Here is a 14,203-nt window from a genome sequence, read left to right on the forward strand (position 1 = left end):
AAACTGATTGTCATTCTTATTTTAATTTAAGTAACTCATTAGCAATAATAAAAAGAATACAAGACAATAATAATTTTTTCATATCCTTCACATATTACATAATTATAATACCTAGGGCCAAGCAGTAGAATTAGCAGCATGCGAGTGTTCTGCTCGACCCTGGGCGGGAGACTCATCAATGGTAGTCGCAGAGATCGGCGCGAGATGTCGCTGCGGATGTGTGCTTCACCTCGCTCCTATTGCCAGACTCCTTGCGGGCTCCGCTAGGGTCTGTCCAGCTAGATCCTTCTGGCTTCTGCAGGTAAATATTCTAAATATAATAAACAGAAATGATGCTTTTTTTGCTTGTTACGATTTAACTGAATAGCAACTTGATCGATTAAAAAAATCCGGCTTTGCCCGTACTACATATAAAGTACAGTCAGTCTCTATTGTGGGAGTCGAGCACGCTTCGGCACGAATTGGGCCAGCTCGCACCGGGGAAGTACCACACCCCCACAGAAAACCGGCGTGAAATAGTGGCATGCCACTGTGTTTCGTACGGTAAGTGGGGGAGCCGGAGGCCCATTTCCTTTTCCTCACCCGTCCTAGTCCATTCCTTCTTTCCAGTCGTTAATCCTTTCCTTTTCCCTTACCCCATAAAAGCGGGCAGCGCATTCACAGAGGTACTACCTTTGCGAATGTTTATGGGCGGTGGTGATCGCTTACCATCAGGCTAACCACCAGCTCAGCTGCCCGCTATGACATAAAAAAAAAAAAAAAAAAAAAAAGTCAGTGAAGTTGCAGCCTTCAGCTGGTGAAAGAATTTTTGAAATCGGTCCAGTCGTTCTTATGTAATCCAGTCGTTCGTATGTTTGTAACGTTTTCAACGTTACAAACATACAAAAATGGTTGCCTGTAAAGTCAGTTTTACGGGCGAAGATTTTACGTGACAACGTCTTTTTCTCGGTAGAATATTTATTGATATGAATATTATTAAATTGCACAATAGGAAAAAAGAATTGCACAAATTTAAACTATAGAAAATATATTTTGTTTACTAAAAAGACAGAGACAGACACACAAGCACGCGCCGATTCAATGCGCCTAATTCTCTAGTGCTGCGCGCGCGGCGGACCGATCATAGTTCGGTGACTCATCGTAACGTTACCGGGCGTTACACTTTTTCATGAGTGACTCCGAGCCGCAACCTAATTTAAGACGTTGTCACGTCAAAAATACGAAAGTTTCCTCTTAACAATATTCGTGTAGATAAAAATACCTGTAATCGTAGAAATTATACAGCCACTTACAATAATATTTAAACACATGCAAACTAAATGACGATTTCGAAACGGTCTAAAGCAAAACCTAACTTGAGTAACATCCTAAACAAGTTAGACTCGATGCAATAAGTGAGTTATGGTTGAGGATAGCAATTTCGACAGCACTAAGTTGCCTAAATTTCGCCGGACACATTTTAAGGCATCTCGAGAACGTTTTAGGGGCAATGAAGAGATATACATAGGAAAGTCGCTTCAACACTTATAAACAACCAATGACATCGTTACGTGTTATTTTAATAAAGTTTCTATCGATAATGCAACATTGAATATATTAAAAAATTGAAAAACAATATTACGAATAGCCGTCTGAAAATGTTTTAAACAGGCACCAAATCATTATTCTACGGCATATTTAAACAGTACAGAAATAATTTAAAGCGATACACAAATACAAATACATGTACAATTTAAATAAAACTTATTAATAATGTATTTGCTTAGGAAAGGCGTTGATATTATTTAACCAGAAGACTAATATTCAAACATTGTATTGAAAACAACTAACAAATTAATACTGAAATTACATACGTAGAAGTTCATATTCATATATCAAATGTTTGTGTATCAAACATCTTTTGCTGTAAAAAAAACCTTAAAACAATTGGGATTAAGAAGGGATTTCAGAAGAATAAAAAATTACAATATGATTTTTGCGAAATAATACAATGTTTTGGGTGTTACTACATTCATACAAATTAGTTAAAAGTTATGATTATCGTTACAATGTATATATAGTATAACCTAATTATATATAAATTCATTATGATCCTGGCCTTTCAAATATGTACTAATATTTAAAACTGTACCTCGTTTGAGTTTGCCGCGATGGAAGTTATATTGAATTTCAGCAAGCCATCAAAACTTGCTTTCCCATCGATAACTCCGACACAGGCTCGTTTAGTTTGCCGGGTATTCAATAATTTTCCAGGAAACAAGGAAATCATAAATTTTCAACGCTTGACATCGTTTTAGACACTATAAATTTTGCTTTCGCGCTGAATAACCGAGTTTGTTTTAACTCTGTAATTATCGCCCTGAATGTACTTTATGACGCTGCAGTTAGTGCAGTTTGATGATTTGGCGTTATTAATTAGCTGAACAAGAGTACAAATAAAGTTGTTAGTTAGTGACATAGTTTTATGCTAAAGGACGATATCTCAAATTAATGATATTATTTCACATTGTTCATAAATTTTTAACTATAAAAAAATTGATATTCCGCATTTGCTACCCTTAAAAGGACGTGTAAACTTCTTATTATTTCTAATGACCTTACTAATATAAATCTTGTTTAAATAAAAGACAATAACAAATAAATGTTTTGTATCAATACTAGTTGGATAAATATATCGCTAGAGTATTCTGAATGTAAAAAGATTTCGCGAGAGAAATAAGATAAATTTATCTCGCAACAACAGCTATCGAAGCCTAATAATCAACGCTCCGGCTAACTTTAGTCTATCATCCAATACAAATAAACAATTCCAATCTCGCCAGTTCGACAGTTGGTATCGAAGTTCGCAGAGTTGTTTGCGAACTGACAGACTTGCAACGTGACTGTCCCTAACAAAATATTATTATCTAGGCTAGCCAACTAGCGACGCTGAAATAATATTGACGCTATCGGTTTTACGAACTTATATTGAAGTTATTTTGCTGTGGATTACGGCTCATTTATTCTATATCGGATGGTAAATACGCATAGATTATACTATATTGTTTAAAATTTGATTTGAATTATATTCACGTCCTTCCCTTTCAATTATTCTTTAAATTTGTCATAATGCGGTTGGAAGTTTATGATAATTCTTGAGCTATATTTGACATCTAGTATTTTGTATATTCTATTGCACAGGCTGAAGAAGGATTGATAGTGCGCGTGCGTTTCGAAGCAGTGCGCTTGCCCTGTGCAGGCCAGTCGCTCCGGGCCCGTAATGGCGACTCCCTCGGATCTCCTCTGCTAGCTTCTTGGGACGGACCTGACAGTGCTGCTGTGGTATGTATCCATTTTCTTACTTGTATGTAAACTTTATCGATTTAACTTAATATTATAGTGGTAAACGTTCGTTGTAATGGAGAATAATGAAAAAATTTACAAGTACAGAAAGCAAATTACAGAAGTATATTATGTTATAAAAATACATTGATCTTTAGACATGTGTCTCAAACACAATTCAATGACAGACATAATAAATTAAATATTCGATTACCTGCTTATTATAATAAAACTAGCTGCACGCTCCGGCTCCGCCCGGGTTGTCATTTATCGTAATTAAAATTATTTAAACTATCCTATCTCTCAAGTTGGTTCGAACTGCACATGGTGTGCGAATTTTATTATAATCGGTTAAGTGGTTTAGGAGTCCATTGATCTATATATATTAAGATGTCTGTTCACACAGTCTGAAGACGTAGAAACAACGACGGACAGCAGTGGGATGGTGGAAATAGCTGGTGGGAGGCACATCCTGATTGAGCTGCGGTCAGCTGACACCAGCGAGAGGTGCACGGGAGGCTTTCTGGCGCATGCCACACAGATAGGTAAATGTGATATGTATATATCATATATTTTTAAAGAATGCATCACTATTAATTATTAATGTTAAACCATTGGACATTTATCTGAGTAACTGAGTTGAACTGAGTAATTGATATGATAGTAATAAGTCCATGAATTGGTAGATATATATTATGAGAGTAATAAAAAAAAATCAGTTTTTTATAACATTGCTTTAGATTTCATTTCATTAAGTTCTATATTTTTAATTTGAATTTAAACAGGAAATGTTTTTTGAGTCATAGTGGACTAACTAGTTAGTGGGTCCCCTGATAGGAAGTATATGCACATGTGCTGTCCGCTTATTAGCATGAAGGTGATTAATGACGGTTATACATATTAAGAAGAAAGTATTCCATCGTTCACCTTGTACCCTAGAGCCCATACGCAACGCGTCCGCCGCGTGGGCGTCAGTCGCGAGCGCGGCGTGGTGGCGCGGCGGCGGGGGCGCGCGCGCTGCGGCCGCCGCGCTCGCCGCACTCGCTGCTATAGCGGCGGTCCTGCTGGCGATACATTCCGCCCACCGCACCAGAGCGTACCAGCGCGCTGCTGATAAGGAATCGCTTACTGATAGTGACGGTGAGATGAGATGATTTGCCTTGTATCTGGCGTTCATTTCGCTTTAACTTTAATAGAGGTGATTCTTTAGGTGAATAGGAATTTATATATTTAACATATTGTATTGTATTAAAAAGAAATAAACAAGAAAATAATACGCAATCACTGTACTTAACTGTAATTTTACACAGAATTATGTCGATTTTGAATCAGATATCGTTTCAATTTTAAATTCCTGTATTGTAAAATGGTCGGAAAGCTTATATAATGCTGTGGTTGGTTTTGGGCGGCGGTGATCATTTATCATCATCTCCGCTCCACAGCATGTTCAGCATCACTGGAACTAGGAGCGACGTCAGGATCTCGCAGCACATTGCTGAGTGAGGTGGTGGGGGGTGTGTCGCTGCGGCGGCTCCTCCCCGCACGGATGAGACACACGCGGCTCAGAGACGCTGACAGGAGTTCTGAGATTGCGGACCAGAGGTCAGTGTGGGTTTGTAATGGGGATATTGATCCGCCCTTCTTTTCAAGTGGAAAGCTTCCTGCTTTGAACCACTATGAATTATTTCTTTGAGCCATTAATGCAACTTATAAACATTTAAGGGAAATTTAACACTTCCAGAAAGACTATTCAATTGTCATAATAAAGTTTAGGCATTTATCACCGGTTCGGAAAGCAGTTTCTCGAGTCGGCAAGAAACTAGTTGCTCTTTTAAAACTTAATGAGCTGTGGTGGTTATGGTGTAGGTATCTTTTCTACCCTAATACCCTAATACTTAATTAATTTTAAAAATAGGTCTAGGTTGGTATGAATAATGCTACCCATAGTACCGTTTGCGGTGGTCCCAAAACTTAACGAAATTAAGAACCCGAATAAGTTTTGATTAAGACAATTACATCTTCCACAAACTTTATAATAAAATAATCGACACTGCAACTTTCTTCCATTCCTATTTTTGTAAAAACTAAATACAAACTTCTTGTGATCATTTGCAGATACTTTAACTTAAATTGTTTCTGATAAAAACAAAGTTAGAGACAAGTCCAGACAACTGTGATATAAAATTCAGTCGTGCTGAAAAACTTGGCAGCTACAGTTTCTTTATGATGGGCATGATTCCAATTTTGAGATATTGTCTGAAATTTCATATTTTATTCGGTTTACGGTTGTAGTTCACTAGCTTTTCGCCCGCGGCGTCCTGTCAAAACCTGCCTAAAATTTAATTCAATTCTCACCTGGTCCACACGAGGCTCAACTATGATCTAAAAATAAAATAATTGCCAATCCCAATTTGTTTATAATTCATTCAAACTTGTGATCAAGTCTAGTGCATGTCTAGGGCTTCAGGGTGTGTAATTAGAGCCTTACATAGCCATTGTTTGTACACGTTCAGACCATTGAATGTTTGTATCACACAATTACTATAGGCTCGTTGTGAGTACTTGAATTGGGGGTTTGAAGGGTAATTGTTCATTCTCACTGTCAATGAACGTCGGGCAATTAAATTTTTGATCGAGCGCTGTTGATTCCGTTTAAATGAAATTGTACGCTAAAAAGGCTAATATTTCAGTTTAATTTTGTTTGGAAATTGTGCTGATGAATTTGTTTTGTGAAATAAATTCCTAGAAACGGTTTTAACTACTGAATTAGTTTATGCTAATGAAATGATAATTTGGTATACGAATTAATTAATTATTTATTTACAACTATTTTATCTTTTTCTTAAATAGTTATGTTTTATTCTAGAATGATGCCATCGAATGTTCTCTATTTATCTGTAATTTCGTGAACTTGATCTTCATTCTGATTCAAACTATTAAATTTTGATTTTGAGCCCTTAGCGACGCATTCTCATTTAGATTCTGCGCTAGTTCGATGATGTTATTTGCCAACTTGCACTCGTTCAGCGTGGTGGATTATGATCCTAACAATTATTAGCATGTGTTCCTGTTGTATGAAAACAAATTAATTTCTACAGGGACGAAGATGATATTTCCGACGCGGAAGACGCAATGAGCGTCGCCAGCGCGTGCAGTGCGGGGAGCCACGCCTCGCAAGCCACTGTGACGCCTGAGAACGTGTCATCTAGCAGCGCGCCCGTCACCAGTGGCGCTAAAGCATCTCCCCTGCGCCGCTCCCATACTGTCTCCACGCATGTTTCTGCCCAGGTATGTATACTAACATCTATATATGAGAACGTGTTACCTACCTCTCTAACTTTACTATATCAAATAAAAGTCAGCCAGTCAGTAGCGTTATACGTGTCGACCGTATCGACATAAAGAAACAAACAAACTTTTTTATGTCATCGTTGAAATCAAGCTGATGGGTTGCCTTATGGTTAGGTTCTCAATTTAACTGTATTTTTTTGTTCGGTTAGAAAATAAATATTTTTGTGTTGGATAGTTTATTTTTAGAATTTAAAGTCTGTATGTAGGGTATAATATAATATGACGCTTTGATTCATGGCAGTATGGTAGCAATGAAAAATGCTGCAAAAATATTCCTTTTAAGGGTATGCGAAGCGGACCAGTTGCGATTTGTAAGAGAGACAAGCAACCAAACATATCCTTTTGCATTTAAAATATTACAAATAACATTTTCTCGATACACTACTTGAAGAGGGTAAAATAGTTTATTATGAAATCTATCTCACTGCAATTTGAAGAGGAAAAGCATTTATTAGCTGGTTTTTCTTTCATTGTAATTACTCTGATTCATCTTGAGACAGACACAAAAATAAAAGTAAACCAGCTAAACCTTCATTCAGGCAGATTCAAAGGGAGAAACTACGCAGCAAAACGAGCGAGTCGGACTCGGACAAATAAGCTAAAGAGAAAAAATTGGTCACCCATCCAATTTATGACCGTGACAACCGTTGCTTAACGTCGATTTTTTTATTTGTTGTTATTATAGCTACTATAGATCTACATCATAAATTATTGTAAATTATGTAAGACAATTATGAGATTTATGAATCAGAAATTAACTTTGAAAATAAAGCAGGTGATGTCACCACAACAAGCGTCTACCAGCGAGGCGGTCACAGCAGAAATCAGTACTAGCGTGACCAGTGTGAGCGAGCGGGACAGCTGCAGCGAGAAGGACCGAGACAGTATATGGGACAAGGATAGAGAGAGTGTTGCATCTTCTACTTCTGCTGCCACTTTAACTAACGTGAGTATGTGGTGAAAAATGTTGCGACTTTATAATTTGAGACAATTTCTTCAATATTCTTCAAAAATATTAATACATGCAAGCGCTGTGTCATTTATATTGAAATACTTTTATATTTTTTTAAATATCAGACTACTCGAAGTTATTACATTGTGAGAATTTTATGTCTATTTTAACAAGATATTGTTCTAGAGAAAACTAAACAGTGTTCGTGCTAATTTATATTTACTAAAATATTTCAAAAGCTACACAGAAGTTTACATATTACAAGACTAGCTGCTCTCCGCGGTTTCACCCGCGTTAATCCGTATCCCGTAGGAATATCGGGATAAAAGTTGCTTATATGTTATTCCAGCTGTTCAGCTGTCAACGTACCAAATTTCATTGCAATCGGTTCAGTAGTTTTTGCATGAGCAATAAACACACAACATCCTTACAAACTTTCGAATTTATAATATGAGTAGGATAGGATAGTAGGATAGTAGGATATTCTTATTGAGTAGTAAGAAAATAATTTTTACTATAAAATTCGTCCAACAAAAGTGTTTTTTATTTATTCATGTTATGTTGCTTGTATGTTTTTATGATTTATTCATCATATCGCGTCTTCCATCCCAAAATATTATACCAGAATATTCATTGGCCTTTGATTCTTTAATAATTCCTATGGATGACAGGAAATTGGTCTGTGACAAAATACTCAATACATAAACTTTATTAAAAAAAAGCACTTGAAACATCTTTCAAAAGCGCTTTTTATCAAAGCTGAAAGCAATGTTTATTATACCTTTATTCACTGAGCTTATAAAGTTATTCTGGAGCCTTATTTATAAAAGACTTTTCAAGGTGAAGGCTGTTCGATATTGAAATTGCAACATTTAAACACGGAAGTGTTATAAATTTTGTCTTTTGAAATTATTTGATTCATTAATGAACTTTTCGATCGAATAGTTTTAATCACTCTACAGGGAACCTCAATTAAAATACATTGCAAATCTTTTGCTTATTTACTCTGGAAATGGTAGTCACCACAAAAAAAAAATTGAGTTTATGAATCAAGCAATTTAAGTTTATGAATCACTCTACTGGACCCCATATCACTACATAGTGTAAAACAAAATCGCTTTCCGCCGTCTGTATGTCTGATGGCTATCTTCAATATCACGCAACAGATTTTGATGGGTCTTTTCAAATAGATAGAGTGATTCAAGAGGAAGTTTTATATGTTTAATGTAACGGAAACCCGTGCGAACCGAAGCGGGGACGTAGTTAAACATATATAATAAATAATACCTTACATACCTTACTTATTCCATCCTCTCGCTTATAACATCTTCAAATACGTCAATCGTTTGCCCAGGGTTGGTACTCCCCAGCGTTAAGTGGGGTGTCCGCCGCCCGAGTGAGGGACAACGCCAAGCGCAGCAAGGAGACCTCCAACCGCCGGCTGCTGCGGTCGGACCTGAGCCTCACCTCGCACCCTGAGCTGGAGATAGACTATTACGACTACGAAGTCAATAATGCGGGTAAATGTGAATATTGGCTTTGATTTCTTTGTATTGGTTAAGTTAAAAAGAATTCTGGGCGTTAGGCTGGTTTTAGAGACACGCCGACCATCGGCGCTGGCCGCCGTAATGTCTGTATCTCTATGAAGCGTTGTAGAAAAACGCGTGGGTGTACGCTTGTGCGATGCATAGAGAGAGGTTCACACGTTTCAGCTGTTAGCTCTGACGGCCAGCGTGCGGTCAGCGTGTCATAATAACCAACCTTATATTGTTACGCAATTATTAAATGTCTCATGTTTATAAACGTTAGATTGTGAAATTTACACTTTTGATCTGTTTGTTCAGAGTATTTAAATATACGTTAGGAATAAGAATTCAAGCTCCCCGTACATATTGGAAGAAATTAAAAACTTTAACTATTTTGTATCTTCGATCTAGTGTTGGCCTTCAACATAAGCTGGCGCTATTCTTGTCGGTTATTGATTGTCTTTGACGAGGGCACGGTGGGAAGGCTTGGTTAGACTACAAAGTTCGACATACTCAATTTGTATAGTTCTTTATATGCTCTTATGATATTATCATAAAAGAAGTAAAACTTAAGAAACTCGTGCTTCTTTAAACAGACTACGGAATACTTAAGCTTTTGTTTTCTTTAATTTAATTTAAGACGTGTAGGAGTAACATCTACACATATTAAGAATTTACGCGAACTTGGTCTAAAACATGCAGGTCAGATGAATTTTGTGTATTAAACTAACTATAATATCCACAAGGCTTAGATCAATTTAATCACGTTTAGGCTGTTTATGAGTTTACATTATTAATCAATAATTTTTTTCTACTATTACCAGCAAATGGTCTGCGTTATAGCACGAAAGCGGCAATATAACAATATAAGGTTATTACACTGAATCAATACGTATTAGAACACTAGCGGTCCGCCCCGGCTTCGCCCGTGGTACATATATAGCCTTCCTCAATAAATGGGCCATCTAATACTGAAAGACTTTTTCAAATCGGACCAGTAGTTCCTGAGATTAGGGCGTTCAAACAAACAAACAAACGAACTCTTCAGCTGTATTATATTGGTATAGATTAACTGAGTATGTTTTGTTCAATAATAATCTCCCTCTACAATAATTAATACGTACTCAACCCCAACAACACGTCTTCAACAATCTTTTAAAATCCATTAAATTAAAAAAAAAACAATTTGTTTCATTAGGATTTATCCGGTAAGCGAGACCGAAGACCCTCCTATATAGGTGTTACAAAAAGCGTTTTATTTATGTCTATTCTTTCCCTGAATCCGGTAATACAAACATACACACCGAGGGTTGTTACCCCCATCTAGTTGCTAAGGAAACGAGAAACATGTTTCGTATTCCGTTTTCCCTCCATCTCGAATTATACTAACGATACACAATAATATAATAATAAACCTACATTTGAATAATGATGTTATGTCACATATAGTCTATGAAATCTTTGCTTGATTGCGTCTGTAGATTTAAATAATCACGAAGCCTTCATTTATTTTGTTGATTCTTTATTAAGCCTAAATTGAAGATTTTTAGTTCAATATATGTAAATTGCAAAATGAAATCAAATATTCTAAGGCACCATAGTAAAGTATCGTTGAGAAATGATATATCACATTATCCTAGGTTCTGTTCCTGGCTCGTATCTAGGAATGGATCCCGCTTTTTTAGTCTGGATACCTCCTCTTGAAGAGGGGGACATTATGAGAGAGGTTGATGACAACAAAGCTCCCATATATGAGGTAAGTATGATAAAATGTTCAGAGTAAGAATAAGAAACGTAGAACTAAGAATAAATTTAGTTAAAACTAAATATATAATTAAAATAACCATTCAAATAATTATTGATGTTTCCAGATGAGCCATTGCTATAAATATATCTTAATTTCAATATAAACAAATAAATCATAATTACAAATTTATAATGAATGTTTAAGCGTTGTATATTACCTAGTTTTATAAGAGATAGCACGCCAGTAAAACATCGGTCAAAATCAAATTTGTGGTTACCGTATGGGACATTGTTTATAATTTATATTTGAGCATTCAAGATTCGTCAAATTTAAATGTTCACAGGAAATCGTTCCAAAAGAGATGCGACCTGACCCGGGTAGCAACTCAGAATCGCCCGAAGACAGACCAGCTACCCTCAAACGGAACCCGGCTAACAGATCCAACGAATCCATAAAGTCAATGCGAAAAGTCATAGACAGGAGCAGCGTCATCCACCCATTAAACTTTAGCATTAGCGACTTGCAAAATTCGCCGAAGCTTGGCAGAAAAAATAAGAGAAAGAAAGGCGACAATCCCGTGAACATACCAATGAAGGAACTCACGCTAATGTCACCAGTGAAAGTGCATAAAAAATCCGATGACTCGACCCTAAAAAGAGTAATGGAAGGCAGAGAGAAGGACTCCACGTTGAAACGCAGCGATTTTAATGACATTCGGTTTGCGGACGATTCCTCTAATGAGATAAAATTCGCGGACGACTCGCCCGATAGCAATAGATTAGTTGATAAATTCGATGTTAAAGTGTAAACGTTGAGTTCATTGTGATTGGAAAGTTTCCAATTGTAGCTCAATAATAGCAATTGAATATTGTTCACAATTTAATCAACCCAAGAGAACCTTGCTAACATAAAATTAATATCACAGATAAACAGACATATAATTAATATTTGACGTTTATTATAGGTTATATTAAAATGAGTTAAAATTGGAAACTTACAAATATTTATAAACGCACTTAAAAATCTGTATATACAAATATTTAGAAATTTCTTAATTTGCTTACAACCGTGGACTCACAAGCTCAAAGCGAATTATCCAGCGTGTAAAATAGAATAAGGCATCTACTATCATCTGTATATTAGGCTTTTGCTTATTTCCTTCGTTTACGTTAATCTAATAACAATATATACGAAGAGCAGTACGGACTCAATATGACAAAATCTCATAGCATTTTAAATACAATACAAAATCATTACTAAATAACATACAAAATATGTAACTTGAAAGGTTGATTTTGACTTTATTCTCTGCAAGCAAACCTATTGGCAGTATATTTTATTTCCTCAAGTATTATTTTGTTAAAATAACGTAATTAAATATGAAGCAAAATTGTATTACTGAATATTAAGCGTAGCGTAATGATCCGTGTATGTCAATGTTTATATTAATGCAGTCATTAACATTTGCCTGGTATAGACAGCCAGTAGCGATAAAGTCGCCCTTTGTAGTTTGCATAACTATGATACATTGTATTTTCGCAATAATACTATGAAATACAAGTATGAAATTCAGTTGATCGATTGGCTTACGAAAATTATGTCCGTCCTGCTCCTACAAGTTTTACTGCCGTTATTTTAACAGTCATAACACCGCAGTTTCCCATTGGTTGTAAAGGACCAAATTGTGAATAAAAACCTTCATATCATCAACCTATCATATTCTATATTTTTAACATAATATCATCTCTGTTGTTATACAAAACTGAAGATTTCTTTTTGGCACAAGTTTGATTAAAACGAAGAATTATTATTTTTAAATTTAATTATTGTATGTATTGATTTGTTTTGTACTACACAGGTTTAAAATATGTGTTTCTGCCTTGATCATATACCCATATTTTTTAAACAAAAGAATATGTAAGTCTTATTTTCCATATTGTATCTCGGCAGGCGGCATGGCTTTGTCAAAATTTTATACCGTTTAATCTTCTAGAATATTCGAAAAATCAAAACAGAAAACGTACGTAATAATGAGTTTACGAATGGCTCCGCTAGAGGCGCTGTCGCAAAACTCATACAATTTACATGGAATTAAATATCTACAGTTTTGTATTAAAACGGTTCCCATAAGTTGTAGAACGATAAATTATAGAGTTTTATAATCTTAAAATAAAAAATAAAATTATGTAGCGTAATTGTATCACAGTATTTAAGGTATAAAGACACTGGTTTTAATGTTTATTTATGAAGACTGACCTCGGGCAGTGCAATACAATTAGATTATTCAAAATTATTCTTCATATATAAATATAAATTTATATTTTAGGTTAATTGTAGAGGTTTTCTATTGTTCATAAAATCGAAGGGTCAAAAATAAGTTCCCTGTTCTATGTGAACTAACTAAGAATGGAATCGTGCTTGCAGCCAACTTCACATGATAGCTGACACACTAGTACTGACAGCAAAAAATGCTGAGATTCTTCGACCGATTACCATGATTCTGTTTTTGTGTTCGATAGTATGTTGATTTCATTTGGTCCCATTTTAGAATCCAGGGAACTTTCTTCCCCTCGGGGAAGACGTCTCAACGTGGGAAACCTTTTTTGTTTGAAATGGTTTATATCATCAAAATTCAATATTCATAATAATTATTTTTAATACAATAAGAACAGTTTGTAATATGAGTATTTAACAAATTGTGTAAATATATATTCTTAGAAAAAACAATATCTATGTGATATGAATTCGTTAAAATTTGGGATTGAATTGAAAAACTAACCAATATTTATGCTAATAAATAATATTTATGTAGTTAATTTCTAAAACATAATATTTATATCTAATTTAGCCCCACATACTTATAAACAATATTAAAAATCGATTAAAACTCGGATAAAATATACTTTTGGTCATATTTGTGTCAAATAAAAACACACATAATACAGACAGATGATAATAAAATATCTATTTAAAATTTTTAAGTATGGACGATCCTAGTTCGTATTTACCAATAAATTATTTAATACGCATTCAATAAAATATTACTTAATCGTCTAATATTTTTCATGATATGTAGATAATTTACGCATTCATGCGAAGTACACAAAATACGCATATAATGTACGTTTGCTATTTATTAATTGAAACTCTAAACAAACAATATATAACCTATAACTACGGAGTAAAATTTTAATGGTACTATTAGTTAAAAAGAATTTTTGAAGCAAGAAAAACCATGGAAACGTAGTTAAAAGAGAAGCATACAAATATCATATTCAAAAGTAAGTTTACCTACCTTTCATTAGC

At 35.1% G+C, this 14,203-nt stretch overlaps 1 protein-coding gene across 4 annotated transcripts in view; it reads left to right on the forward strand.

Annotated features, from left to right (window-relative positions):
• The window catches only part of LOC119833867, a 166,689-nt gene extending 154,870 nt beyond the window's left edge, over positions 1 to 11,819 (forward strand). For 2 of the 4 annotated variants that reach the window (XM_038358076.1, XM_038358075.1), the window contains 10 exons: positions 116 to 301; positions 3,181 to 3,321; positions 3,728 to 3,866; positions 4,261 to 4,461; positions 4,764 to 4,923; positions 6,420 to 6,609; positions 7,445 to 7,618; positions 8,979 to 9,144; positions 10,791 to 10,906; positions 11,241 to 11,819. In XM_038358076.1, the coding sequence (XP_038214004.1) occupies positions 116 to 301; positions 3,181 to 3,321; positions 3,728 to 3,866; positions 4,261 to 4,461; positions 4,764 to 4,923; positions 6,420 to 6,609; positions 7,445 to 7,618; positions 8,979 to 9,144; positions 10,791 to 10,906; positions 11,241 to 11,705 (1,938 nt within the window). In that variant the 3' untranslated portion in view covers positions 11,706 to 11,819. The remainder of the gene's footprint in view (positions 1 to 115; positions 302 to 3,180; positions 3,322 to 3,727; positions 3,867 to 4,260; positions 4,462 to 4,763; positions 4,924 to 6,419; positions 6,610 to 7,444; positions 7,619 to 8,978; positions 9,145 to 10,790; positions 10,907 to 11,240) is intronic. The other 2 variants (XM_038358078.1, XM_038358077.1) reach the window with 2 other exon arrangements.
• The last annotated feature ends 2,384 nt before the right edge of the window (positions 11,820 to 14,203 follow it).

The sequence above is a fragment of the Zerene cesonia genome, chromosome 18 (assembly GCF_012273895.1).
Source record: "Zerene cesonia ecotype Mississippi chromosome 18, Zerene_cesonia_1.1, whole genome shotgun sequence".
Classification (NCBI taxonomy): Eukaryota; Metazoa; Arthropoda; class Insecta; order Lepidoptera; family Pieridae; genus Zerene; species Zerene cesonia.